Genomic DNA, 25,769 nt, shown 5'->3' with positions numbered 1-25,769 from the left:
CTTTAGGTTGCGGCTCCTCAATAAAGCCGTGCGCGCAAACTCTCATTCGCAGACTCCCTGCAGGCTGACGTAACGGTGAGGACATCTGCCCCACAGGAGAGAGGTTCTCCGGTTCAATCTCACAGAGAGGCCTCGCAAAGTGCCTCACATGGGTTGTTGTGCACGAAAGGTGTTGCAGGCTCTTTCATTGGAGTTCTCAAAATGTCTCCCCTTCTTCTCCAAAACGAACTTGGTGCTCGTTCGGCGCCAGGGCCAGAGCTGTGCTCGATCGGTGCTGAACTAGTTCTTACGAGGAACGTGTTTGGTTTCCTTCCGGCGAAGAGCCATGGAGGAGCGACGTCACGACGTCATCGTAAAGCGTCCCAATGTCGTTGCTCTCACATCGAGGTTTACCCGAGAGCGCATGCGCGATTAATAACAACAACAATAAAAAAAGAAAAAAAAGAATGTGCTATTAGCATTTAGCATTGTGTTGATTATCCTTGTATTAGCTTCTGTATTAGTTTGATTACCTTCTACTACTTTCCACATCAACTGTTTCCTTCTTCTTCAGGCCGACAGACTGCTCAGATGTTCAAAACAGCTCGTCAAAGATTTGAAACTTGCTAGCGAATGACCCGGGAAGAAGAAAGGTACCATTCGGCTCCATTCAGATTCAAGAGGTTTTGAACTGGTCAATCACAGATAATCAAACACACTTTGAAAAGCTTCGTTAGTTTCTTGCAATTAGCTTGATAGCGATACCATCCATGTCATTTTACAACATACACACATACTGTACATATCAATGTACTGTACAAGAACAAGGAGCGCAGCCCCAAGGGGGAATGAGGAAAATGGTGGCTGAAATAGATCTAATGATGGAATAGGTTTAGATGAGAGTGAAGAGAAATGTGTGATATAAATACGTGGCAGAATTTGAACAGATGCTACTGGAATAAATATCACGCGTTGCCTTCTTTGTCATGAATTAGTGTGTTTGTACGTACACCGAAGGCATCCACCTTCTTGGCCGCACAACAGAAATCACAATGTGTTAATCACCGCCACTCTGCCTTCTCCACGAGGGCGATGACGTGAGCGTTTCGGATCAAAAGGGTGTTGAACAGTCCTGCTCCGAGGTGAACTCTCTTTACAGGGAGATTATTGGGTAGGTGCGTTCCTTCCATCGCATGTCAACAACCGCATCGGTCGCGTTAATACAGTATAGTCTCAACTCAGGTAAAGTGTATTTCTCGAGGACTTTCAAACAGCCATCGCTGCATACAAAGCGCTGTCCGTGGAGCAATTGAACATAGACAATAAACAGTAAAACAAATCGGTAACAAAGACGGTAGAAAGCGTCAAGCAGTAAAACCAAGAACAAATCTAAGTCATGCTGAGTCCAATGCCAAAGTGGCCTAGTTAGTCAGTTTGCCATGCGGTGGTGCTGTTAGAAGGAGTGAGGTGGAGTGCTTATCCCCTCTACACTGCCCTCGGTGTATCCCGCAGTACATGCTGGAAAGTAGTGAACGCACACACGCACACCAACGCACGCACACAAGAGGGAAAAAAAATCTATGCATCACATGATGCATGACGACAACACAGAACTAAGGTTTTCCCTTTCCAGGGTATTATTTGATTTTCGGCACGAGACAAATTCACAACATTCAACCGAGAACGAAGGCACAAACCGCAGAAAAAGAAGAAATGACTGACAGATAGGAAGAAAGAAAAGAAAAGTAGATGGAGACTTAAGGTGCTAGCTGCTGGCAGGAATAAATGGCATCAGTGAAAAAATGTAAATAAGTCAATGGCAAAATCTAGAGATACCGCATCCCATTTGCCACCTGAATGGCCACACAACAAGTGCAATAGGTCGTGACATGTTGATGAGGTAAATATGCCGGTTTGTATTTTACATATGAAAGTTGTCAACATGCATCATGCACAAATATAACATTGATGACTCATGTGAACCGCGCATGTTATTGTGCAGTGCCCAGGAGTAACCTCCTGCGCCCAGTGGCCAATTGTTACATCAGTGAATGTTGAACAAAGGACAGAAAAGAAGATGCGCACAAAGAAGACGATAGGGCAGAAGTCTGCCCTTTTACTGTATTTAGTTGCTCAATTCCAAATCGTCACTGTCCTGTGAAAAACACGTACATTTTGGTCCTTAAAAAAAAAAAAAAACATGAATGGGGTTCCTTGTTCACATTTTTTCAAGATCACAAAAATATGCATGCAGTATATGTTTTTGACGGAACAGCGAGCGACACTACAATCACTTCTGTACATTGACCAGATAGCCGCACCGCACCTCTAAGGGCGGGGTGGAGGTTGGCATTTCTTGGTTCAAAGGGATTCACTTTTGTCTGTGGTAGGACTTCAACGTTGGGCTCCAAAGCCCGAATTGGTACGGATGTGCGACCGCCACCCCAAATTTGTGTGACGCTCTACCTACAGAGCTCACCAAGTAATCCGCACCTCCAGTCGGCGGATGGAAATCTGCTTTCCAACAAGATTATTCGTGGCATTTGGTGTCTTAACCCAATTACTCCCGGTTTTAATTACAGTTGCCGCTCATTGGCTTGCGGATTGCTGCAAAGCGCCGTTCAACGGCTGTGATTTAATTTTGACTTAATCCAATCAGAGTTCTCTGCGGCAAAAGTATAAAAGCTCAAGAAACGTGCAAGTGGCGAGAAAGGGAGAACGTTTCTCCTTGTGCTATCATCATGGCGCAGGCCTGGGATAAAGCGTCCTTTGCTGCCAGGCGATACCACGAGACGACAAGGGAATCTGCCTTTGCTTACACAAACAGCAATAATACCAGAGGTAGGGTACGGCATTCGGATTAGTTCTCATGAATTCCCCTACGCCGTCGGGTTTCGTTTGCGGGACTGGCAATGCGAAGACGGCAGTCTTGTGTCTCAAATTCCTGCACACTTATGGGGGGTCCTGTGGTGAATAAACCCACGTAGAACTAATTAGAAAAGACTGCGGTGTTTTAGATACTCGTCGAGGAATTACATTTTTTGCTTCCGTGCAGTTTGAATTCGAGTCAAGTACAACTTTATTGTCAAATACGCTGTATGTGCAATGAATTTATAGTGTAACTGATTTTTTTTTTTTTTTTTTGGATGAGCCATATTTTCTTTCTGATCACGGATTAAATGTTTTTTTTTTAATCCAAAAGCCACTTTGGAACCTGTTTTGGTCAACTGTACAATACGAATGTATGAAACGACACCATTCTTGATCTGTTTTCATTCCTCAGGTCCTTTTGAAGGCCCAAACTACCACATTGCCCCGCGATGGGTTTACAATGTTGCAACATGCTGGATGTTTTTTGTGGTCGTCGCGTCAGTGTTCACCAACGGCCTCGTCTTGGTGGCAACAGCAAAATTCAAGAAACTCCGTCACCCTCTCAACTGGATTCTGGTCAATCTCGCCATAGCTGATCTGGGAGAAACGGTTTTTGCCAGCACCATCAGTGTTTGTAACCAGTTTTTTGGGTATTTTATTCTCGGGCACCCAATGTGCATATTTGAGGGCTACACCGTCTCCGTTTGCGGTGAGTGGCCCCCGACGGGATTTGGAAGTGAGACTCCAACTTTCCTCTTCTGAGAACGCCGCTTGTCGCACAGGTATCACTGCTCTCTGGTCCCTGACGATCATCTCCTGGGAGAGATGGATAGTTGTATGCAAACCATTTGGAAACATCAAATTTGATGCCAAGTGGGCGACGGGCGGAATCGTGTTCTCCTGGGTCTGGTCGGCCGTATGGTGCGCTCCCCCGATCTTTGGATGGAGCAGGTAGGAACTTTGCATCACTGCGCCGGCACTGTGTGATCAGCGGGCACGGAAACCGACGATTGTGTCCCGTCAGGTACTGGCCTCACGGACTGAAGACCTCCTGCGGACCCGATGTATTCAGCGGAAGCGAAGACCCCGGTGTTCAGTCCTACATGATTGTTCTTATGATTACTTGTTGCCTCATCCCGCTGGCTATCATCGTGCTGTGCTACTTTGCGGTCTGGTGGGCTATCCGAACGGTAAGCTTGTGAAATCATCGGCATGATACAGTACGGTGCGTCCCGGTTCCCGGCCTGAGTCGAGCAACGTCCGCTCGTTCGTCGCAGGTCGCCTTGCAGCAGAAGGAATCGGAGTCCACTCAGAAAGCGGAGAGAGAAGTATCCAGGATGGTTGTCGTCATGATCCTGGCATACGTATTCTGCTGGGGACCGTACACCTTTTTTGCCTGCTTTGCTGCGGCAAATCCCGGATATGCTTTCCATCCTCTCGCTGCAGCGATGCCTGCATACTTCGCCAAGAGCGCCACGATCTACAACCCCATCATCTATGTTTTCATGAATCGACAGGTAACGGTCAACCGGCTCCGTATTCCAAATCCACCAACTTTGTTTAAGAAATCCTTTTTCGCTCTCTTTCATCAGTTTCGCACATGCATCATGCAGCTCTTTGGCAAACAAGTAGACGATGGCTCGGAAGTATCCACGTCAAAAACGGAAGTCTCCTCTGTGGCTCCAGCTTAACGTGCTCAGCTCCTGAAGATTTGGGAACCGTCACACTTTGCACACTCCGAGTTCTTGTTGATTTCTATGGATGTTTATCTAGCTTTCTGGCAAATGAGAAAAACAAACAAAAAAATGCAGGCATTCAATCTCTTATTGTCTTTCTTTCATCATAAAGCTTTCATATTTTTTCCCAATTACAATAGTGCTTGATGAGACTAATAAATCATTTTCTAAATGTACAAATCTACAATGGTGGAAATAGGGTTGTTATTGGGCTTTGTGTTTACAAAACCTATCCATATTTACGATAGTGTACCGCAAAGGAGTCCAGCAAAACAGCACACACTCCCATCCAAAAGTATTGTTTCAATTGTAAATATATACATATAAACATGAATACATTATTCTTTTTGATGGAATACATTTCTTCTTGTTTTTAAAATCAGTGAATAGGTGAATCCGCAGATGCTAAATCGCAAGTATGTGGGGGTATGGGGGGGGGGGGGTCCACTCTTTATGCGAAAGAGGAGAGAGTCAGAGGACCATTTTAGAACTATTTTTGCAGGTCTGTGAAACTTTTCATTCACTTTGACAATGTTGCCATCAGGACATAAAAATTCATCCACCGAAAGCAACAGCTTTCCTGTTTAGTGTACAGTTAAAATTCATAAGGGAACAAGTACTTGCCCTTTAGTATCATTTTTAAACATTTTTATTTATTCTTTACCCCCTTCCAAAGGATAAGAGACATGTTTCATTGCAGAGGTACACAAATAAAAATCATTAAGGGTCACAAAAAGGTCCAGTTCTTGAGGTCAATCAGGCCACATGCGATAATACTGTACTGTTATTCAAAATGTCTTTTGTTATTTTTAATTTTTAAGTCCCGAGCTGTTTTACTGTGAAATTCCGGAAGTGACGCAAGGACTATTGCGCATGCCCACATCTGTGACAGACCCACGTGAAAGCGGTGTGCTTGGAGCTATGTCGAAAGCGAGTGCGTAGGTAGCTATTTGGTCTGGACTTTTGTCTCTAAAAATAACGCGAAACGATTTCAAGTATATTTTTTTATTTGTATTTTACAGAACAAAAACGAGCTAAACGCCTTGGTTTGTTGGGGAAACGTAAGGTGCGTGTTTTTTAAAAAAAAATATATTTACTATACCTATCGTCGTTACCTTTTGGTGTTGGCGCTTCGGTGCGACGCATTATGCTCACTTAGTCAAAAACAGAGAGTCAAAGTCAAAGATTGATTAGATATAAGTGTGTTTAACTCTGCGCCACCATTTTATGTGGTCAAATGCTATGTTGTCCGACTCACGAACAAACGACCGTTAAAATCAGCAGTATAACAGAATTTATTCTCGATTGTCATATTTTGCGTAACTGACGACGTTTCAAAGTTTAGCCACGTGGCTAACGAGCTGTTATGAGTGACTGAAACTGACTTTGAAAAAGCTAACCACATACTGGGTATGTTTCCTGTACACAGAATAAAGATGGGAAAAACACCGATGCCTCGGGCGGAACAAGTTTTAAGGAGCAGTCATCTGTGCAACATGGCAAGGATCGAAAGTCAGAAGAAATTAGAAAGCGAAGGGTACCTCTTTCACCTTCACTCCGATATCAGGCTCAAGTGATATATTCCTTGATCGATACAGAACCCTGTTGTGCCTTTCTTTTATTGAACCGATTAAGCTTCAAGAACTCCAAGAAAGGCAGAAGATCTCCAGAGAACAACAGCTGATCAAGAGGAGGAATTTGCAAAGCTTTCAAAATGACATCCTCCAGAGGCAGAGAGAGTTTGAGCAGAGGGTGAATACATTGCCGTTTCTGGGACACCGACCACAATTTGGCATCACCGGTGAGGACAGGACATATTGTAACTGTTGCCATTGAGATCTCCCTCTTTTTGTATGTTCACAGGAAACAGAGATGCAGAGTTTGGAAAAACATGTGCACTTTGAAAATGAGAGCTCAAGAAAAGCATATTACAGAGAATTTAAAAAGGTCCTTTTCCATCACGCGTCTATCTTGCGATGTACACAGCTGTGAATGCTGAGCTCTAATAATACTATCAGGTGTAAATTGCTGGATTGATTCACTTATTAAAACAGATGTTAATTCCTGTCCCCTCCTCGAAGGTAGTGGAGGCCGCAGATGTGATCTTAGAGGTTTTGGATGCACGTGACCCACTGGGGTGCAGATGTCCCCAGGTTGAGCAGGCAGTCATTCAAAGTGGAACAAACAAAAAGCTTGTGTTGGTGCTCAATAAAATTGGTAGGTTCAACTCAACCCATTTCGAGAATTGTCTTCTAAATGCTATTTTCAGATGTTTAAAATGCTTGGGGGAATAACTGGGGGTTTGTCTGACGTTTTATTCCATTTCTAGATTTAGTGTCAAAGGAAATTGTGGAGAAGTGGATTAAATATCTGCGGAATGAGTTTCCAACAGTTGCTTTCAAGGCATCTACTCAACAGCAGTCCAGAAACCTGGTACTGTTTCTTCTTCTTCTTTTTTTATATTTTAATACAGTGCTTTGTACACCGTCAGCTAAAATAATGAATGCCACCACGGTTCTCCAGTCCCACACTACGGCACATGATGATGTTTTTTTTTTTAACCTCACGAGGAAAATAAAGATTGAGCACGTTGATACTTGTCTCATGGTTTCGGGAGACAGAAAATGTATCAATAATTGCGTGGACCTACGGTGCAGGCTTTATTTACAAGCAATGACACCCCCCCCCCCCCCCCCCCCCACTTATGCTGCGCGTCCCATTACAATTGCGGCCTTTGCAATGAGGAAATGGCGTTTTATCAAATCACTCACATGTGTAAATGCAAAATCACCCCCCCCCCCGATTCATGACACCAACGGTACCGGCCCATTTTATTCACACCACTGAGCATATGTTCATAAATCAGAATAAATTCTAAGTGACAGCGTGCTTGCAGTGCTTCAATTTGCATTAGCCACGCCCACATTCCCCATAAGAGGGCATTCGAAAATATGAAAGAAAAAGAAAATACCATGTTATTATTGGACACCCACTTGTCTAGCCTACATTTTATGACAAAATTAATTCAGAAAACCACGAAATTCCCCAAATACTTTTTCTTTCCCCTGTGTATATACCTTTTGTGAGAATTGCAGTGTGTCACTCGTTTTGCCTCTTGTCATTGACAGAAACGCAGTAACGTATCAGTGACTCAAGCCCCCGCAGAGCTCCTCAGCAGCAGTGTATGTCTTGGTGCGGATTGCTTGATGAAGCTACTCGGTAACTACTGCCGTAACCTTGACATAAAGACGGCCATCACTGTGGGTGTAGTCGGTAAGCACTCGTAACCGCGGCACGATGCTTTCGCATGCTGCGCGGTGACGTTCGCGCGGCACTTCTGCGTTGTGCACGCTCGCTGTGGACACGTTTTTGCAAATAGCTTTCTGTAGTGGAGAAAATCACCGCAGTCGTAATATATACTGTACTTGCATGCAAAAAGGAATGTCCATTCATCTGTGTCTTGTCATAAACACTAGTACTCATGAGGCTTGCTGCACAAACGCGACTGAACTGGACAATGAATGAAAACTAAACCTCTGACCTGCAAAATCAGCAATTGGCAACAAATACACAATTTAGAGTCATCGGTGAACATACGTATGTTTTTGGAATGTGGGATGCAGTTGTAGTATCTGGAAGAAAAAAAAAAGATGTGGCGAACATGAAGCAGAGTGCACACAGGTGGGCTCAGAACCTTTTGCTGGGAATCAGAAATGAATGAATAAGCAATGTGAACTTTTCCAAAATGAGAGCAGCCCGTTTATTTATTTTAACTTCTTGACTTTTGTTTTTCAGGTTTTCCAAATGTGGGAAAGAGCAGTTTGATCAACAGTTTAAAGCGTGCAAGAGCGTGCAATGTTGGAGCAACTCCTGGTGTCACCAAGTGAGAATTCCCGTCGAGGATTGATTGATGAGGCCTTTACTATGATTCCAACTTGGTGATTTTTTTATTTTTCATTATTACATAAATGTTAGTAGCCCCCCACCCCAAGAGTAAAAGTACTTACTTCTCAGAAAATGAATATCTACTAAAAATACCAAAAATGAGCTGCTATCAGCCATGTTGGTTTGCCTGTTCTCTGCCTCAGTAGCAAGTATTGCCTCGTCGAGCAGACACTTTCCATCGCATGTTTTGCATATCCTTTGTCGACCAAGCTGCGGTACTCGGAGAAAAAAAAAATCCCAAATGAAAAATAATGTCTTTCCTTCATGTGTAGGTGCCTTCAAGAAGTGCACTTGGACAAACACATTAAGCTTCTTGATTGTCCTGGCATCGTCATGGCGACATCAACAAGTGACGCTGCGATGATTCTCCGGAATTGTGTGAAAATCGAACAGTTGGTTGATCCAATTCCTCCCGTCGAAGCCATCCTGCGACGTTGCGACAAGGCACAGGTACGTCGCTCGCTTTCCTCCGCTTCGCATGCCCACGAAAACCCGAGTTTGAAGTGGTGACATTTATACACCGTTGAAGCCGTGAGAATGGTCATTACATCGCTTTTGATGGCTGTGCAGATCCTTCAGCACTACGGAGTACCCGACTTTCACACAGCTCTGGAGTTCTTGGCGTTGCTGGCGCGGCGTCAGGGGAAACTGAGAAAAGGCGGGCTGCCCGACACTGACAAAGCAGCAAAAAGCGTCTTAATGGACTGGACAGGGTGGGTCACACGAGTAATTTTCAAGTCCTTAGAAATGTTAAGCGACACAAGTTTTGATTCGAGTGTTGTTTAGGGGAAGGATCAGCTATTTCACTCATCCACCTGAGACGCACACACTTCCCATGCATGTCAGCGCTGAAATTGTGACGGAGATGGGCAAAGCTTTTGATTGGGATGAGCTAGAAAACGGAAATCGGGAAGTTCTTGCAGGTAGTATGCTCTTTTCGCCGCAATCTTCCTGTATAATTTGCACTGGTAATTTCACCAAATTGTTAGTTTAGGATTAATGTATGCATCGTGTATTTGCATATGAAATTAGCAGTGTAACTTTCACAAATGTGGTTTTTCATGGGTGCGATGTCGTGTTTCAGATTCCTCTTGTTCTGATATGCAAATGGGTTTCTGCATCGAAACCATGGGAATGACAAACGGCAACCAGGCTCAAGATCCCTCTCGCCAAGAAATGGAAGGAGGGTCCGTAGTGGAGCCGGAATCGATGGAGGATGATCAGGATCCAGAGGTATGAAGAAGTGTGAGCCTTTGAACGAGCAGAAATGACAAGACTTGACAAATTCGATGTGTGCGGAATGTGGTTTAAACTTTATTGAATGGTCCATCTTGCCATTTTAAACCTTGCCAAATAAAAGTTGTTTTATCTAATAGTTTGGACCAATGACTGTGGAAATAAAATCTCAGAAGTTCAAGAGCGTCGTGCCTGAAAGCGATCCCGCATCCAAGGCTCCGGATTTGAAGGATATTGTCAATGTCGATCCTTTACTGCAAGGCCAAGCACTTCTGGCTGCCGGCAAGAAGCGGAAGAAGCGACAAAAAAGAGCGGGTTTGTGTCTAAACTTCAATCATCATATTGTTTTTATGTGTACAGTACTTCAAATTTGATCTGTTTTCTTCTTTTTACAGACAAGCTTTCTACCAAACTATCAGACACCTTGACATCTGCAATGGATTTCTCGTTTTGTGACAGCTGATTAAAGAAACAAAATACGAAAAGTATTGTCCTTTTGGATTCCTTCAAGAAATACTGCCATCCTTTTGTAAGCTTCGGTGCGGTCTTAAGACACTTCCAATATGCCTTCAATTCGCTGGATAAGTTTGTGGATAGATCCATTTGTACACATTTGCCACACTCAAAACCTGGCGGCCAGAGCAGTGTGGCTATTAAATATTTCAGAATCATCTTTATTGGCCAAGTATGTAGAACACACAAGGAATTTGTCTCCGGTATGTTGGAGGATGATCAAACAGGGGGAAGTGTGTTGTTGTCGACACGGCGGGATCCCTTGACCGTTCTCCACTTCCCCAGGTCCTCCGCGTGTTCGTTTGATTCGGGCTGAGTTGATGTGCAAAAGTCAGAGGCTGGAAATGGAGAAGTTCTTGCAAGATGTTTTACTGAACGTTCAGGGCACAACACGAATCGATTCGGGCTCCTGTGAGTCTCAGATTTCATCAGGAAGCCCCGAGCAACTACAGTCACACGTACATATAGGCATAGTATGTTAATTATATTAATTAGGGGCGGGCAGTCCTTCCCCTCATGTAAAAATCTGAAACAAAGAAAGTCAAGCAAAGTTCGATTTTGGCATTTTGACAAAGTACAGACCGTATCTGTTGGTCCACAAATCTTGAGATTAGGGTTCCTCTTCGAAGGCACTTGACAGCCTTCAGGGACTTTCCCAAGGTGGGAGACGCAAAAGAAAACACTTGGGGGGCTGTTAATCACTCAAGGGGAAATAGGAGCCCAGCTTCACACTACATTCTTTGTTTTAAGTAGCGGATGTTCAGGACAGAGACCTAATAGTCAAGGTCGACCTGTCTATGATACAAAGTTTTAAGCTAAACATATAACATAGGTGATATCTTCAGGTATAACACGCTGCATTAGTATCATCGTAAACAACAAAATCATTGAACCATTTTAGAGTGACCAGTAGCAGTATTTGTAGTACAAGAAGATTTCTGGCTAAAATATGTACCGAAGTTGCAAATAGCCCTTATTCCTAAAAACATTAGAACACTGCAATTGAACTCTTAAGTCTCGGCTTCTGGCTGAAAAACGAGTCGTTCATCAACACGCAGATAATACGATCATGCGATTACAGATTGATTTGGTTTCGGTCATAACACCCTCAAGGGAAACGACCAAAAGTAGTTCAGGCGCCCGGGTTGAGGACATAACGCGATCGCCTTCCCATCGTCAACAAGTTCCGGGTAAAAAGTGGGAGGATGACCTCAGCGCGTCGGCTCGAGGTAAACAACGTTGGTCGCGGCGGCCATGGCGAGCGGCGGCGGCTATTCGAGTCTGCGACAAGATAAAAACGCCAGAAAAGCCGAGGACCTCTTGGATTCATGGCTGTGATCCCGTCGAACATTTTTCTTCTTACAGTATGTTGGAAAGTTACATTTCTACCTTGAACACGTTAAACCGCTAGCGCTCTCGACCTATCACGGCTAGTTGGCTAGCTAAGCCACGAACCCCCACACCCGCGCGCAAAAAAACCCCAAAACGACCTGCTTTGTCATATAGCAAAATGATCAAAGCTCCGAATTTAAATGTGTATTTGTTGATTGGCAAACGGTAGATATAAAGTAGCTATGTTATCCTTAAGCAGGTCATCGCCTTTTTCTTTTTTTCATGAAGTTGGAATTAGGGCCTCCGACACTTTGCTGTCAAACCAGGACTATTAATGTGCGACAAAGCGAATTACATGCAATATACCACAGCACATTACAAGACTGTAATCTGCGCCCAAAGAGTTGACAGAAGTCTTGAGGGCTATTTCACACGTATGCCGTGCGCTTGCGTCAGTTGACTGAAATTGGGAAAAGAACGGTTACAAGCGGCCGAAATGAGTTTTCTCCGCAGGGTGTCTGGGCTCTCCCTTAGAGATAAGGTGAGAAGCTCGGTCATCCGGGAGGGGCTCAGAGTCGAGCCGCTTCTCCTCCACATCAGGTGGCTTGGGCATCTGATTCGGATGCCTCCTGAGCACCTCCCTGGTGAGGTGTCCCACCGGGAGGAGACCCCGAGGAAGAACCAGGACACGCTGGAGAGACTATGTCACCCAGCTGGCCTGGGAACGTCTCGGGATCCCCCGGGGAGAGCTGGAAGAAGTAGCTAGGGAGAGGGAAGTCTGGGCTTCCCTGCTAAAGCTGTTGCCCCCGCGACCCGGCCCCGGATAAGCGGTAGATGATGGATGGATGGATGGGAAAAGAACATGTATGGTTGCCAACTAGTATACATTCTGAACGTCTTTATGCGCAATGTACAATTCACTTGAAATTGCCCGAAGCATATTGCTTCCTTGCAAAACAGTCATTTTCAATAGGCTACTACTTTGAATGAATTCGGTCCAGTCGCAGCAGTAGAAGTAGTCTGGCACACACCAGCATAAACATTTGTAGGACAAATATAAAAAGTGAAGGCACGATTGGCCTTTTTGACGCTTTGATACAGGGCGTTTCTCTCAAATCAAGGAGAGGGTCGGTCCCTAAATTCAGACGAGGAAGGCAAATAACTAAGTTGAGGGGTTGGTTGTTTTTCAGTGGATGGCTCTTCTGTACGAATGACAAAAGGAGAGATGGAATCCTTTAACATAAGCTTACATAGCTATTGCATGGAAAAGGGGGGTGCCCGCAGGGATTTAAGGCATGCTCACAAATGCGCAACTTTCGGATATCTTTTCTAGGGCCCCTTTGAATCATGGGCCCATAGGGGCCTTTATTTTCATCGCTTTGCCGATGTGTTTGATGAAGCAGTAAGAGAGGATTGCGCTACACGTGGAATTGAAATGGTTTTTTTAATGGCCTTTCGGTGACCAGTGGGTATTTTCCAAAAGTATGGGCATTTTTAAAAAATTCTCATTTCTCTTTTGTTGTGTTTGCAGCTTCATCCTTTGATCTCGACCGTTGTCCTCTGCCATGTCGTCGCGCGTGTTGCTGCGGCAGCAGCTCATGCGAGAGCAAGCTCGGGAGCAGGAGAGACGAGAGGCCCAGCAGCAGGCCTCCGCCTCTCAGCTCCGGCCCGCCGACTCCACTCCCGCCATCTCCGTCTCGCTGCCTCCAAACGCCGCCCGCCCGCCTCCAGCGCAGGTGCCCGTGGAGGTGCTGAAAGTAAGCGTGTCCTCGTCTGCCCTCGGTGTGCTCGGTTTGTCGAAAAGAGTCCCGAATGCCTGCTTTGAATGACGCAGGTGCAGACCCACCTCGAGAACCCCACCAAGTATCACATCCAGCAGGCGCAGAGGCAACAGGTGAAGCAGTACCTCTCCACCACTCTGAGTAACAACGCGATTACTCAGACGCTCGGTGTATCGCCTGTGCCACAGTGCAGCTCCGCCCCTGAGGTTGCCCACAATGCCGGCAGCGCCCCCAACAGCCCGATGGCCCTACTTAACATCGGTTCCAACAAGGAGGAAGTATGCCCAAGTCCTGTTCTCTCCCCCCCCCCCCCCCGTCTTTTTATAACTGCGGTTTGCTGATGCAGCGGATGACACGGTCTTGCCAGTAGTTGTCTCTCTGTGAACTTGCAATGTGTTTTTGGAGAAGTCTGAAGTCGAGCCTTCAGCTCACTTTGTACTTAATGACTTTTGGTTTGTTCTGCAGGGATGTGGCCCCGGGTCCCACTTGAACGCCGCATGCCTTTTGTCTTCATATACTTGTTGGCCTGGTGTCACAATAGGATGTTAAATACTGCACCTGCAGATTAACCGTGCCACTTCTCCGCTTGCGCGTCTAAGACGCGAGGCTGCTTTACAGCTTGCGGAATTCTTTTTTACGACCGAGAGCTTTAGATGGAGTCCTTGTAGAGTATAAGCATTGCTGGTATATGATCCGACCCCGAAAAGCTGCTCGGAGATTGTGCTACATGTTTCCTGTCATCTATTGTTTCTAGATTGAAGACGTTATCGACGACATAATTAGTCTGGAATCCAGTTTTAATGACGACATCATTACATTGATTGACTCGGGTCTTCAGTTACCTAACACGGTAAGAAAAAAACAAAATCTGCTTCCTTGACCGCATTTTAATTTGACCCCTCAAATGTTTCTACGCTTGATTTTCACGAATACGTGACATGATTCTCGAAAAACAGTCGCACCACCTTTGTGGGTGGGGGGCGGGGGGGGGGTTCCCTCGAATGGAGCGTCTTTTATCTGTGGCGGAATCCTGAAGCAGGAATAGCTCTTTGAGTCGGAGCAGTTGACACTCACTCACCATTCGTCACAAATGTGCCGCCTGGGCGGGGTTACCAGTAAGGATACACGGCAAGAAGTCGGCCAATGTGTTGGTGCTCATTACAACGTTACAGGGTTTACAGGCACAAAGGAATTTGCTCACCTTTTTCCGCTTAACAGAAAATGAGGATTATGGTGATGTTGGAAGAAAGAAAAAAGATGCACAGTGAGGTAAAATCGCTTTGTAATCTTTGAAAACGGAACAGCGTAGGACTTTTTTTTTTTTTTTTTAACATCTGGCAACCCTTAGATGATACCATCAGGTACGCGCGTGCCAACTTATTGTGCACCGAAATGATGTTGGGCTTAGGATGAGCGTTTGAATTTCACCGATTCTACGCCGGATTGAATCGGGTGCCCAGGGAGGTGCTTGCTTTCAGAGTTTCAACAAGAATGGGGAAGTTGTGCTTTTCGCACATTCCTCCCATTTCGCTGGGGCTCGGCAGCCGGCGTGCGTTGCGGCCGCCCTACCTAATCATTTTGTTTGATTCAGCTCCCAGGAAATCTGCTGGATGTGTATCACAGCCCTGGAATGGCGGCGCCCACTCTCACGGTCAGCAACTCCTGTCCTGCTGATCTTCCAAATATAAAAAGGGAAATCACAGGTACGGTACAATCGGTGCGATCTACTCGTATGTGTGGCGGAACTTCAACAGTTTCATAAGATCTGCGGAGTCATTTCATGGAAAGCGGCTTTTGTCTTTCAGATACCGACACCAAAGCTTTTATGAGGGAAAGGCAAAAGAAAGACAACCACAACTTGAGTATGTCGAGATTTGCCGTCTCCTCATCTTCTACGGTTGCCCGACGTGGTGCATTCATCATGATTATTCCTTTGCCTTTTTGTTCCTTCTTAACAGTCGAGAGGAGACGGCGATTTAATATAAACGACCGTATAAAGGAGCTCGGTACGCTCATCCCCAAGTCGAGCGACCCGTGAGTGCCGCCTCGTTTTCGGGGGTGTCTTTAGGAGACTAACTTGTTGTGTTTGCGAGCCAAGTCTGGTAAAACCCTCTCCTTTTGTGTTGACGCCTCCGCACCCATCACAGCGAGATGCGCTGGAATAAAGGCACCATATTGAAGGCCTCGGTGGATTACATCCGCAAGTTACAGAAGGAGCAACAGCGAGCCAAGGATGTTGAACTGCGCCAGAAAAAATTGGAGCAAGCCAACCACAGCTTAATGATGCGCATCCAGGTTGGTGTTTTTGCTGTTCATGACAATCGGCTGAATTCGTGACACTGCATCGGCAGTACTTTGGCTCTGGATCCTGGCAGCTGGACCCTGAAGCGTTTCGAAGCAATGAGTGCCAATTGGAGGTCCTACTTCCACTGGCGCTGCAGCGCAACCAAGCAGTCGTGTCATGTCATGTCTGTAGACCAGGGGCGGGCAAACCTTTTGGCTCGGGGGCCGCATTGACTTTTAAAATTTGACAGAAGGGCCAGGTCAGCACCAGCTATGGTACATTAAAAAAAAAACGCATTTGTTGACAGTCCATATCAAACATCAACAGAACAAAAGCATGAACGTACTGTATTAATATAATTTTTTTAAATGACAAAAGTGTTGTTGATGACCTATTTTAGCCTGTGCATCGCTGCAGATGGGTTGTGGTCAGACCAGTAGAAGTAGAGCGATACAGAGGTCCTAGGTGGTCGAAAAGATCCCGCCCGCCCCCCCCCCCCCTCCCTGTGTTCTGCAACTTCAAGTCAATGCGCCACCTGGCGGTAAAATGCCTGTCATTACAAGTCCAATTGAAATGAATGCAATCATTCACATCGAACCTTAATTGTAGACCGACCTTCGGCGGGCCGGATTAAAAAGACCAACGGGCCGGATTCGGCCCGGCGGCCGTAGTTTGCCCACCCCTGCTGTAGACTGTAGATTACACACACACACACACACAAATAATTTTTCGTGCGTCTGCAATATTGCTCTTAACTCGCCAACTATTCAACTTATTTGAACAAACTTGTCACGTAATGTCCTCATTGCAGCATATGTAGACAGCGAAATTGTATGCGTTGTTCGAGTCCATAGCACAGAAGAGCTGCAAGGTGACCGTCGATCGCTGAATATATGCAAAACAAAAATAAAAGGTCAGCACCGAGCAATGAAATGCTTACCGTGGCTCGTCTTCCTCCGCTTACACAAGCATTGTGAGATTACAAAAATATATTTTAAAAGATCGATCTTCATGGAAAAAAAGGAGTGGCAATGTTTAAACAATGTATCAAGAATGCCGTTTGGAACATCTCAACTTGGAAACAATTTCAAAAGAAAGAGTTTGCAAACAAGAAGGAGAGTGTATTGGAGGGCGGCGGTAGTAATGGTCTAGTCGGTGCACAACGGGGGGGGGGGGGAATGGATCGATGTGCAAAGATGCAGGCATTGAAGTATTGCAGGTTGCAAAGATATTGCACGGTGTAAACATTGAGCAGGGTCACGAAAGAAAAAGATTGCACGGTGCGGTCGACAGATGCTGATGTCATTTGTTGGAACGTCCGATGGCGTGTGCGCAGAAGCTGCGCTCTGGCCGATGCCGTTGCAATGTGGGCTTATGTCTTTTATTCCTTCATCGAGATTGTCACCGCTATTTTGCAACTACTTCTCGTACGTCTTGTCATTTCAACGTACCGCCCGAGCCCAGCCGGTTCAATTCCGACGACTTTGGTGATGTTCCCAGGAGCTGGAAATACAGGCCCGTGTCCACGGTCTCTCTTCCAACGCCGCCGGCCTCTCCTCTGGCCCGGGCGCCGGTCCTGCCCTGCTCCAGCAGCAGCAGCGGCAAACGCTTCCAAACGGCCAGTCCCTACACCCCGGCGCAGAGGCACCGTCCGGGCAGAACCTCTCGGGTCTGGGCGCGGCGGCTATCGGTCAGCCTTTGCCCACCGCCTTCCTCTCCCCGCCTTCGTCGGACACTCCCGCCGGGGTCACCATCGGCAGCCCTTTGGACTTGGGCAGTTTGAGCTTTGCCGAGCTGGAAGAGACCTCCGCTTCAGCGCTTTACCCCGACGTGGGCTTGGGGGACATTCTCATGGACGAAGGGTGCGCCCTGTCTCCAGAGGCGGCGGTCGAGCCCCTCTTCTCTCCTTTGTCACCGGGTGCCTCTAAAAGCAGCAGCCGCGGGAGCAGCCTCGACATGGAGGAGGACTTGTGATGCGCCCGCACAGACCGAACGTCAGCATGCGGTCTGTCTCTGACGTGAGGCGAGTCCGTCGGCGGGACCCTTGACCAAGTAAATATTCCGATTGAGACCAACCGATCCCTGACCCCTCCTTGTCCCGGTACACTGAAATCTTATCGATCCTATTTGGAGCCGGGTGTGTGGAAGTGCAATAGTATTAAAATGAAATAGTGTACACTTCGAGCATAGGTGTCAAACTCGGTTCCCGGAGGGCCGCCGTCCCGCACGTTTTCCAGCTCTCCGGGCTGCAACGCACCCGATTCAAATAATCGGATCATCAGCCAGCTCTGAAGCGGCATTAGAATGATCTTGATTATTTGAATCGGGTGCGTTGCAACGGGGACACTTGTGTAAGCAAGTTGGAAAACATGCAGGACAGCAGCCCTCCAGGACCCGACTTTGACACCTATGACTTAGAGCAGGCGGCTGTTTTCCAGCTCTCCGGGCTGCAACGCACCCGATTCGCATGATCGGCTCATCGGCCAGCTCTGAAGCGGCATTAGAACGATCCTGATGATTTGAATCGGGTGCGTCGCCCCCGGCAAATCTGGAAAACGGGCAGGACAGCGGCGGCCCACTTTGGACACCCCTGACTTAGAGGGTTGCTTACATGTATATTAACATTCTTACATATTTTATAAGATTTCAGAGTAATATAAATTTTGGCTAGAATTTATTATGTGGTCATACAGAGGGAAAGATTATTTTTCTGGCCTTAATAATGTGGCAGTATTGGAGAAACCCAATAGATGCAGGGATGGGTTTTTTTGGACAGCAATCAGAGTTTGCACACTTGTCCTTGTTGGGATGTCTTGGTCAGGGGGTGGGGACAAAAGGGATATGCTTAATGTACTTAAAGGGAATTGGTACATTGTGAAATACTTTTCCCCCCCTCATGGTGTATATAAGAATATTTTATTTTCCGGCAATTTATTGCACCTTCCGTTCTTGCAGTCTATGCATTTTCTGAGAGATCCGTTTTACGACGACGACACGCGGCGGGCGCACATGTTTTTATGAGCAGCTTAAGAGCTGCTCCTGTTGCTGCTGCTAGTTAGCCAAAGCAGGACTTCTTAAGTGTAGCTGCAGTGCAAAACACAAATCACTGTTCTATTTTTCAATATGTTGCGCGTCACAATAAAACCGAGAGATCCGTTTGATTCGTTTACAGTACGTACTGTAGTTCATCCTATTTTTGATACCCGGATAATTGATTGAAGTGTTGTTTGTTTCTTGTGACTAATATTTGTGTTTGTGATTGGTCATCTCCAATAACCTTTGGTGATCACTGGCTGATTTTTACCAGAGATTTTTTTTCCTTTTTTTTTTTTTTTGTTCTTCTGGAGGTACACGCAGTATGTCCAATGAGCTATAAATTGGATTGGATTGGATACGACTTTATTGTCAAATGTGCTGTATATGGAACATACAGCACAGATGAAATTTCTTACCTCTCAACAGAATTCATTGCGTTCCAAGTACAATTATTATTTTTGAACAAACCACTATTTTGCAGGTGTACCATGAAGTACTGATAAACTTCAAAAAGGCATTTAATTCATCAAATGCATCATGCAACTCATTTAATGAATGTGTACCTATGCATGTTTTTCCAACACTGATGTCGCGGTATTTGAGAATATGTTTCAGAATATAATTTTAAAAGTTGTGCGTTTGGATTCCGTTTTCTTGGTGTTATAGTCATACATGAACTGAAGCAACCCAATTAGTTTTGAAGGCACGTTGACTAATGTTGTTGTCCTCTATCCGCAAGTGTTCTGAGGCAAAAGGAAAAAAAACTCTTAATTAGCTTGTTTTAATGCCCCTGATTGTGCAGTTATAAAATAAAGCACCAATTTTTTTTTTCTGCTCCGACATAACTGCTTTGCAAAACTTGAAGCACATCCAACCTTTCACATGTATGAACATTGTATGTCCCTTGTCAAATGTACATTTTTTTTTTGGTCATGCTCAAAGAAATCTCTTTCTGCAAATTTCAACAAATAAATTCTTCTTTTAGGCGTTTACGTGTGATTATCTGCGTGCTGCCGAGGTTAGTGGTAGAGCATTTGAGATATTTCCATGGGAGCCCTACAGTGCCAACCGAAACATGACAGTGTGTACCCTGCCGACTTCCCGAAGACGGTGGGAATCGGCTCCAGCACTTAAGGATAAGTAGATCAGATAATAGATGGATGGAAACAACAATGTTGATGTAATATGTATGTTGAACATACAATGTACATCAAAGATCAACATTCTAAAACAAAAGCATTCTTGATTTTGGTACACCTATCTGTCTTAATGTGGTTTGTTTTTTATTTGAACAATGCAAGTTAAGATGAAAAATTTGTGATTGAAAAAAAATCCGCATAAATTCATATACAGTACTAGGGATGCAATCGACGTGCATTTATATTCTAAATCGGCCTTCCTCAACTGGCGGACCGCGATCCACGACCGGACCGCCGACCTCCTCTGTCCGGACCCTCTGCAAATTGTATAAAATAATCAATTATAAAGTGACTTTTACGTTATACATTTTATATTTTTGGACTATAATCTGCGCATTACCGCGATCGCTTGTTAAAATTATCGGTTGTATTCTTTGCGTGCACTAACAGATGTATTGCAGAGGACCGCAGCAGCGCGACTGTGTGTGTATAATGTTTGACGAACTGGAGACCCTGGCTGAGCAGGGCATGTCGGCGATAACGATGCGCTGATTGGCTCCTCTGAACTTAAGGTGTGCCCATACATAAGCGTCAGCACGCGTCTATCCCAATACACACGCATTCAAAATGGATGATTGTGTCAGGAAACGGACGCATGCGCGACGCCACAGTGTGCTCACAGCTTCAGCCCAGGAGAGCCGCACACAGACAATTAACTGCGGTCAAGCCAGCCTCCACTCGCAAAATCGAAGTCAAGTGAGCCGCCACTGCGATTGTCAATACTGTGCATTACGGTAATCTGTCGCCAGCGAGCGGCGTTGGGCACCTTCAAAATAAAAGAGCCACCACTCATGCATAAACGTCATTTGTTCGGGTTAAAAGAAATTCATAAAAGTATAAAATAAGTCATTTCTTGGCGGTCGGGTAAAGATTCAGAACTAGAACTCTCGGAACAGCACCAATAAGCGTTCTCAAGTGGAGATAGAAAATAAAGTCAATGGTAATTCTACATCAATTTCACCTGACATTAAAAAAAAATAAATCTGTGTGATTGCGCAACCACACCGGGTTGTCGACACACTCGGGCACCCCAGGTATACAACCGCAGTAATGGCATTCAGATCGGATGTTCCATTACCAATCAAAAATGACATTTGAGCTCCTCTGCTTATTTCAAAAGATCCTTGAAAATGAATTTCAGTTATCCCTCAATCAAACCAGACCTGCAGGACACGAGAGCACTGCAGGTATCCAACAAGACCATTGGGATCTGATGAAAAGTGACAAGACGGCCTGCGTTCTGACGTGACCTGCATTCTAACATGTTGAGCTTTTCGCCCATTTATAGAACATCCTAAAAGAAGGAATCCAGCACCCCGGCTCTCCACCCAGACCGCCCTCGTCCGGATCAGATGTTGCATTTTGAAATAAAAGGCCTCTGAAAACTGCCATGTTGACCTGATTTCTGACGAGATGATCTAAACGCCCAACATGTTGACATTTTAGACCGTTTTTAAAAAATTCCTAAAAAAGATATCACCGTTATCCCGTGAGGGCTGTAGGTCTGCGGATAACTACAGCACTCCGGCTTTCCAACGCGACCACTCCCGTCTGAATCCGATTTTGCATTTGGGAAAAAGAGGCCTCTCAAATGTGGCAAGATGACCTGGGTCCCGACAAACTGATCTGAACGCATAACATGTTGACATTTTAGACCGTTTTGAAAAAAATCTTAAAAATTGAATCCTAATTATCCCTCAACCGGACCCGGTGTGTGTATCATCTGTAAAAAGTAATGTGGTTATTGTGGAGATGGATAAACAAGTTGCTTTTTTTAATCTAGACTTTAAATTATTACAATACGATACAAAAAAGCCTTTCAACCAGAGGTGATTGCTCTCAGACTGCAAAGGGAGTCATTTGATAAATGCTGGTTTTGTCCTGCCCATTGGACGCTCAGCGTCTCTGGGAGTCTATGGACAGTGGGTGTTTATCGGCCGACCCCGACGCTCAGCTTTTCTGATGATCTGTCTGAGGCTGAATCTCTTTTTGATTGACAGAGAAATGAGCAAAACACATTGTCTTTAGTGAAAAGTCAAAATATAGGGTTGCCCTTGTTAGTTGGGCCAAAGGGCCTGACAAAGACAAAACCAGCATCGTTCCAGTTAGCTGGCTAATTGACTTTGACCCAGCGGCCGCTACTGACGAGAAATATCTGGTTGAATATCGAACGACAAACGCCAAGAAACCAGCAAATGGATGGCAGATGAGCATGCTCATCAGCTTATTTTGAACAATTGGGTTGTTCAAGATTCAATTGAAGAAAGTTCTTTCACATTTTTCTTTTCTTCACTTGAACACGTGGAACATGTATACATTCTCATTTTGGAAAACATTCATCCATCCATCCATCCATCCATCTTCTACCGCTTATCCGGGGCCGGGTCGCGGGGGCAACAGCTTTAGCAGGGAAGCCCAGACTTCCCTCTCCCTAGCTACTTCTTCCAGCTCTCCCCGGGGGATCCCGAGGCGTTCCCAGGCCAGCTGGGTGACATAGTCACTCCAGCGTGTCCTGGGTCTTCCTCGGGGTCTCCTCCCGGTGGGACATGCCCGGAACACCTCACCAGGGAGGCGTTCAGGAGGCATCCGAATCAGATGCCCAAGCCACCTCATCTGGCTCCTCTCGATGTGGAGGAGAAGCGGCTCGACTCTGAGCCCCTCCCGGATGACCGAGCTTCTCACCTTATCTCTAAGGGAGAGCCCGGACACCCTGCGGAGAAAACTCATTTCGGCCGCTTGTATCCGGGATCTCGTTCTTTCGGTCACTGACCATAGATGAGGGTTGGAACGTAGATCGACCGGTAAATTGAGAGCTTCGCCCTTTGGCTCAGCTCCTTCTTCACCACGACAGACCGATACAACGTCCGCATCACAGCAGACGCTGCACCGATCCGCCTGTCGATCTCTCGCTCCCTCCTGCCCTCACTCGTGAACAAGACCCCAAGATACTTAAACTCCTCCACTTGGGGCAAGATCTCTCCCCCGACCCGGAGGGGGCACTCCACCCTTTTCCGACTGAGGACCATGGTTTCAGATTTGGAGGTGCTGATTTTCATCCCAACCGCTTCACACTCGGCTGCGAAACGCTCCAGTGAGAGTTGGAGAGCCCCGTTTGAAGGAGCCAACAGCAGCACATCATCTGCAAAAAGCAGGGATGCAATACTGAGGCCACCAAAACGGACGCCCTCAACGCTTCGGCTGCGCCTAGAAATTCTGTCCATAAAGATTATGAACAGAATCTGCGACAAAGGGCAGCCTTGGCGGAGTCCTACCCTCACTGGAAACGATTCCGACTTACTGCCGGCAATGCGAACCAAACTCTGACATCGGTGGTATAGTGACCGAATAGCCCGTATCAGGGGGTTCGGTACCCCATACCCACGAAGCACCCCCCACAGAACTCCCCGAGGGACACGGTCAAACGCCTTCTCCAAGTCCACAAAACACATGTAGACTGGTTGGGTGAATTCCCACATACCCTCGAGGACCCTGCTAAGGGTGTAGAGCTGGTCCACTGTTCCACGGCCGGGACGAAAACCACACTGCTCCTCCTCAATCTGAGGCTCGACTTCCTGACGGACCCTCCTCTCCAGCACCCCTGAATAGACCTTACCAGGGAGGCTGAGGAGTGTGATCCCTCTGTAGTTGGAACACACCCTCCGGTCCCCCTTTTTAAAAAGAGGGACTACCACCCCGGTCTGCCAATCCAGAGGCACTCTCCCCGTTGACCACGCGATGTTGCGGAGGCGTGTCAACCAGGACAGCCCCACAACATCCAGAGCCTTGAGGAACTCCGGGCGGATCTCATCCACCCCTGGGGCCTTGCCACCGAGGAGCTTTTTAACCACATCGGTGACTTCAACCACAGAGATAGGAGAGCCCACCTCAGGGTCCTCAGACTCTGCTTCCTCCAAGGAAGACGTGTTGGTGGAGTTGAGGAGGTCTTCGAAGTACTCTGCCCACCGGTTCACAACGTCCCGAGTCGAAGTCAGCAGTGCCCCATCCCCACTGTACACAGTGTTAGTGGTGCACTGCTTCCCCCTCCTGAGACGTCGGATGGTGTACCAGAATTTCCTCGAAGCCGTCCGGAAGTCGGCTTCCATGGCCTCACCGAACTCTTCCCACGCTCGGGTTTTTGCCTCGCCGACCACCGAAGCTGCGTTCCGCTTGGCCAGTCGATACCCGTCAGCTGCCTCTGGGGTCCCACAGGCCATAAAGGCTCGATAGGACTCCTTCTTCAGCTTGACGGCATCCCTTACTGCTGGTGTCCACCAGCGAGTACGAGGGTTGCCGCCACGACAGGCACCAACCACCTTACGGCCACAACTCAGATTGGCCGCCTCAACAATAGAGGCACGGAACATGGTCCACTCGGACTCAATGTCCCCCGTCTCCCCCGGAACATGGGAAAAGCTCTGTCGGAGGTGGGAGTTGAAACTCCTTCTGACAGGGGATTCCGCCAGACGCTCCCAACAAACCCTCACAATACGTTTGGGTCTGCCAGGACGGACCGGCATCTTCCCCCACCATCGGAGCCTACTCACCACCAGGTGGTGATCAGTTGACAGCTCCGCCCCTCTCTTCACCCGAGTGTCCAAAACATGCGGCCGCAAATCCGACGATACAACCACAAGGTCGATCATCGAACTACGGCCCAGGGTGTCCTGGTGCCAAGTGCACATATGGACACCCTTATGTTTGAACAAGGTGTTCGTTATGGACAGTCCGTGACGAGCACAGAAGTCCAATAACAAAACACCACTCGAGTTCTGATCGGGGGGGCCGTTCCTCCCAATCACGCCCCTCCAGGTCTCACTGTCATTGCCCACGTGAGCATTGAAGTCCCCCAGCAGAACAAGGGAGTCCCCAGCAGGAGTACTCTCCAGCACACCCTCCAAGGACTCCAAAAAGGGTGGGTATGCTGAGCTGCCGTTTGGTGCATATGCACAAACAACAGTCAGGACCCGTCCCCCCACCCGAAGGCGGAGGGAAGCAACCCTCTCGTCTACCGGTGTGAACCCCAATGTACAGGCACTGAGCCGGGGGGCAATGAGTATGCCCACACCTGCTCTGCGCCTCTCACCTTGAGCAACTCCAGAGTGGAAGAGAGTCCAACCCCTCTCGAGAGAACTGGTACCAGAACCCAGGCTGTGTGTGGAGGCAAGTCCGACTATATCCAGTCGGAACTTCTCTACCTCACACACCAGCTCGGGCTCCTTCCCTGTCAGAGAGGTGACATTCCATGTCCCAAGAGCTAGCTTCTGCAGCCGAGGATCGGACCGCCAGGGTCCCCGCCTTTGGCTGCCGCCCAGCTCGCATTGCACCCGACCCCTTTGACCCCTCCCACGGGTGGTGAGACCATGAGAAGGGGGACCCACGTTGCCTCTTCGGGCTGAGCCCGGCCGGGCCCCATGGGTGTAGGCCCGGCCACCAGGCGCTTGCCAACGAGCCCCACCTCCAGGCCTGGCTCCAGAGGGGGGCCCCGGTGACCCGCGTCCGGGCAAGGGAAACAGAGTGCCATCGATTTTATCTATCATAAGGGGCTTTGTGAGCCGTGCTTTGTCTGGTCCCTCACCTAGGACCTGTTTGCCATGGGTGACCCTGCCAGGGGCATAAAGCCCCAGACAACTTAGCTCCTAGGATCATTGGGACACACAAACCCCTCCACCACGGTAAGGTGACGGCTCACGGAGAGGGAAAACATTCATCAAATTTGAATTAGAACTGGTTATGTCCATGTTGCATGGCTGAAACGCTCAGACTTGCTGGTTGCCATAATAGCTTGTAAACCAGATAAATTACCGAAGGCCTCTGCACTTCTTCCATGCTTATACATTGAAATAAATGGCATTAGGTA

General features: G+C 47.0%; 3 protein-coding genes across 5 annotated transcripts; all 3 read left to right on the top strand.

The window, feature by feature from the left end:
• Positions 1–2,654: 2,654 nt before the first annotated feature.
• On the top strand, positions 2,655–4,773 carry LOC147201930 (red-sensitive opsin). The gene is made up of 6 exons (XM_086117883.1): positions 2,655–2,820; positions 3,263–3,559; positions 3,633–3,801; positions 3,875–4,040; positions 4,128–4,367; positions 4,443–4,773. The coding sequence occupies exons 1-6, from the start codon at positions 2,721–2,723 to the stop codon at positions 4,539–4,541; spliced, it is 1,071 nt and encodes a 356-aa protein (XP_085974009.1). The 5' UTR covers positions 2,655–2,720; the 3' UTR covers positions 4,542–4,773.
• Positions 4,774–5,042: 269 nt separating this feature from the next.
• On the top strand, positions 5,043–10,252 carry gnl3l (G protein nucleolar 3 like). 3 transcript variants are annotated; one of them, XM_086117114.1, is made up of 15 exons: positions 5,043–5,520; positions 5,609–5,652; positions 6,016–6,123; positions 6,222–6,338; positions 6,450–6,533; positions 6,668–6,803; positions 6,916–7,019; positions 7,715–7,859; positions 8,382–8,469; positions 8,804–8,981; positions 9,102–9,244; positions 9,318–9,454; positions 9,616–9,764; positions 9,908–10,082; positions 10,163–10,252. In XM_086117114.1, exons 1-15 carry the CDS (start codon positions 5,460–5,462, stop codon positions 10,228–10,230), a joined length of 1,737 nt encoding a protein of 578 aa, XP_085973240.1. In that variant the 5' UTR covers positions 5,043–5,459; the 3' UTR covers positions 10,231–10,252. The 3 variants fall into 3 exon arrangements, with proteins under 3 accessions (XP_085973240.1, XP_085973241.1, XP_085973242.1); XM_086117115.1 differs by having other exon boundaries at positions 5,045–5,524; XM_086117116.1 differs by having other exon boundaries at positions 5,458–5,528.
• A 1,222-nt stretch (positions 10,253–11,474) lies between these two features.
• Positions 11,475–19,701, top strand: tfe3b (transcription factor binding to IGHM enhancer 3b). The gene is made up of 9 exons (XM_086117117.1): positions 11,475–11,644; positions 13,144–13,369; positions 13,447–13,671; positions 14,148–14,243; positions 14,985–15,096; positions 15,199–15,255; positions 15,352–15,427; positions 15,541–15,688; positions 17,178–19,701. The coding sequence occupies exons 2-9, from the start codon at positions 13,178–13,180 to the stop codon at positions 17,649–17,651; spliced, it is 1,380 nt and encodes a 459-aa protein (XP_085973243.1). The 5' UTR covers positions 11,475–11,644; positions 13,144–13,177; the 3' UTR covers positions 17,652–19,701.
• The last annotated feature ends 6,068 nt before the right edge of the window (positions 19,702–25,769 follow it).

The sequence above is a fragment of the Hippocampus guttulatus genome, chromosome 8 (assembly GCF_054856545.1).
Source record: "Hippocampus guttulatus isolate MCC_2025c chromosome 8, RoL_Hgut_1.0, whole genome shotgun sequence".
Classification (NCBI taxonomy): domain Eukaryota; kingdom Metazoa; phylum Chordata; class Actinopteri; order Syngnathiformes; family Syngnathidae; genus Hippocampus; species Hippocampus guttulatus.
Note: the sequence above shows the minus strand (reverse complement) of the source record. Positions and strands in the feature narration are given on the sequence as shown.

What these genes read in the sequence shown, in the direction of transcription:
- LOC147201930 (XM_086117883.1), top strand. Translation starts at nt 2,721, where the DNA reads ATGGCGCAGGCCTGGGATAAAGCGTCCTTTGCTGCCAGGCGATACCAC. An exon ending in CTACACCGTCTCCGTTTGCG is followed by an intron (nt 3,560 to 3,632) that starts GTGAGTGGCCCC and finishes CTTGTCGCACAG; the next exon opens with GTATCACTGCTCTCTGGTCC. An exon ending in CCGATCTTTGGATGGAGCAG is followed by an intron (nt 3,802 to 3,874) that starts GTAGGAACTTTG and finishes GTGTCCCGTCAG; the next exon opens with GTACTGGCCTCACGGACTGA.
- gnl3l (XM_086117114.1), top strand. Translation starts at nt 5,460, where the DNA reads ATGCCCACATCTGTGACAGACCCACGTGAAAGCGGTGTGCTTGGAGCT. An exon ending in GCAACTCCTGGTGTCACCAA is followed by an intron (nt 8,470 to 8,803) that starts GTGAGAATTCCC and finishes CTTCATGTGTAG; the next exon opens with GTGCCTTCAAGAAGTGCACT. An exon ending in GAAGCGACAAAAAAGAGCGG is followed by an intron (nt 10,083 to 10,162) that starts GTTTGTGTCTAA and finishes TTCTTTTTACAG; the next exon opens with ACAAGCTTTCTACCAAACTA.
- tfe3b (XM_086117117.1), top strand. Translation starts at nt 13,178, where the DNA reads ATGTCGTCGCGCGTGTTGCTGCGGCAGCAGCTCATGCGAGAGCAAGCT. An exon ending in TGCCCGTGGAGGTGCTGAAA is followed by an intron (nt 13,370 to 13,446) that starts GTAAGCGTGTCC and finishes TGAATGACGCAG; the next exon opens with GTGCAGACCCACCTCGAGAA. An exon ending in GTCTTCAGTTACCTAACACG is followed by an intron (nt 14,244 to 14,984) that starts GTAAGAAAAAAA and finishes TGTTTGATTCAG; the next exon opens with CTCCCAGGAAATCTGCTGGA.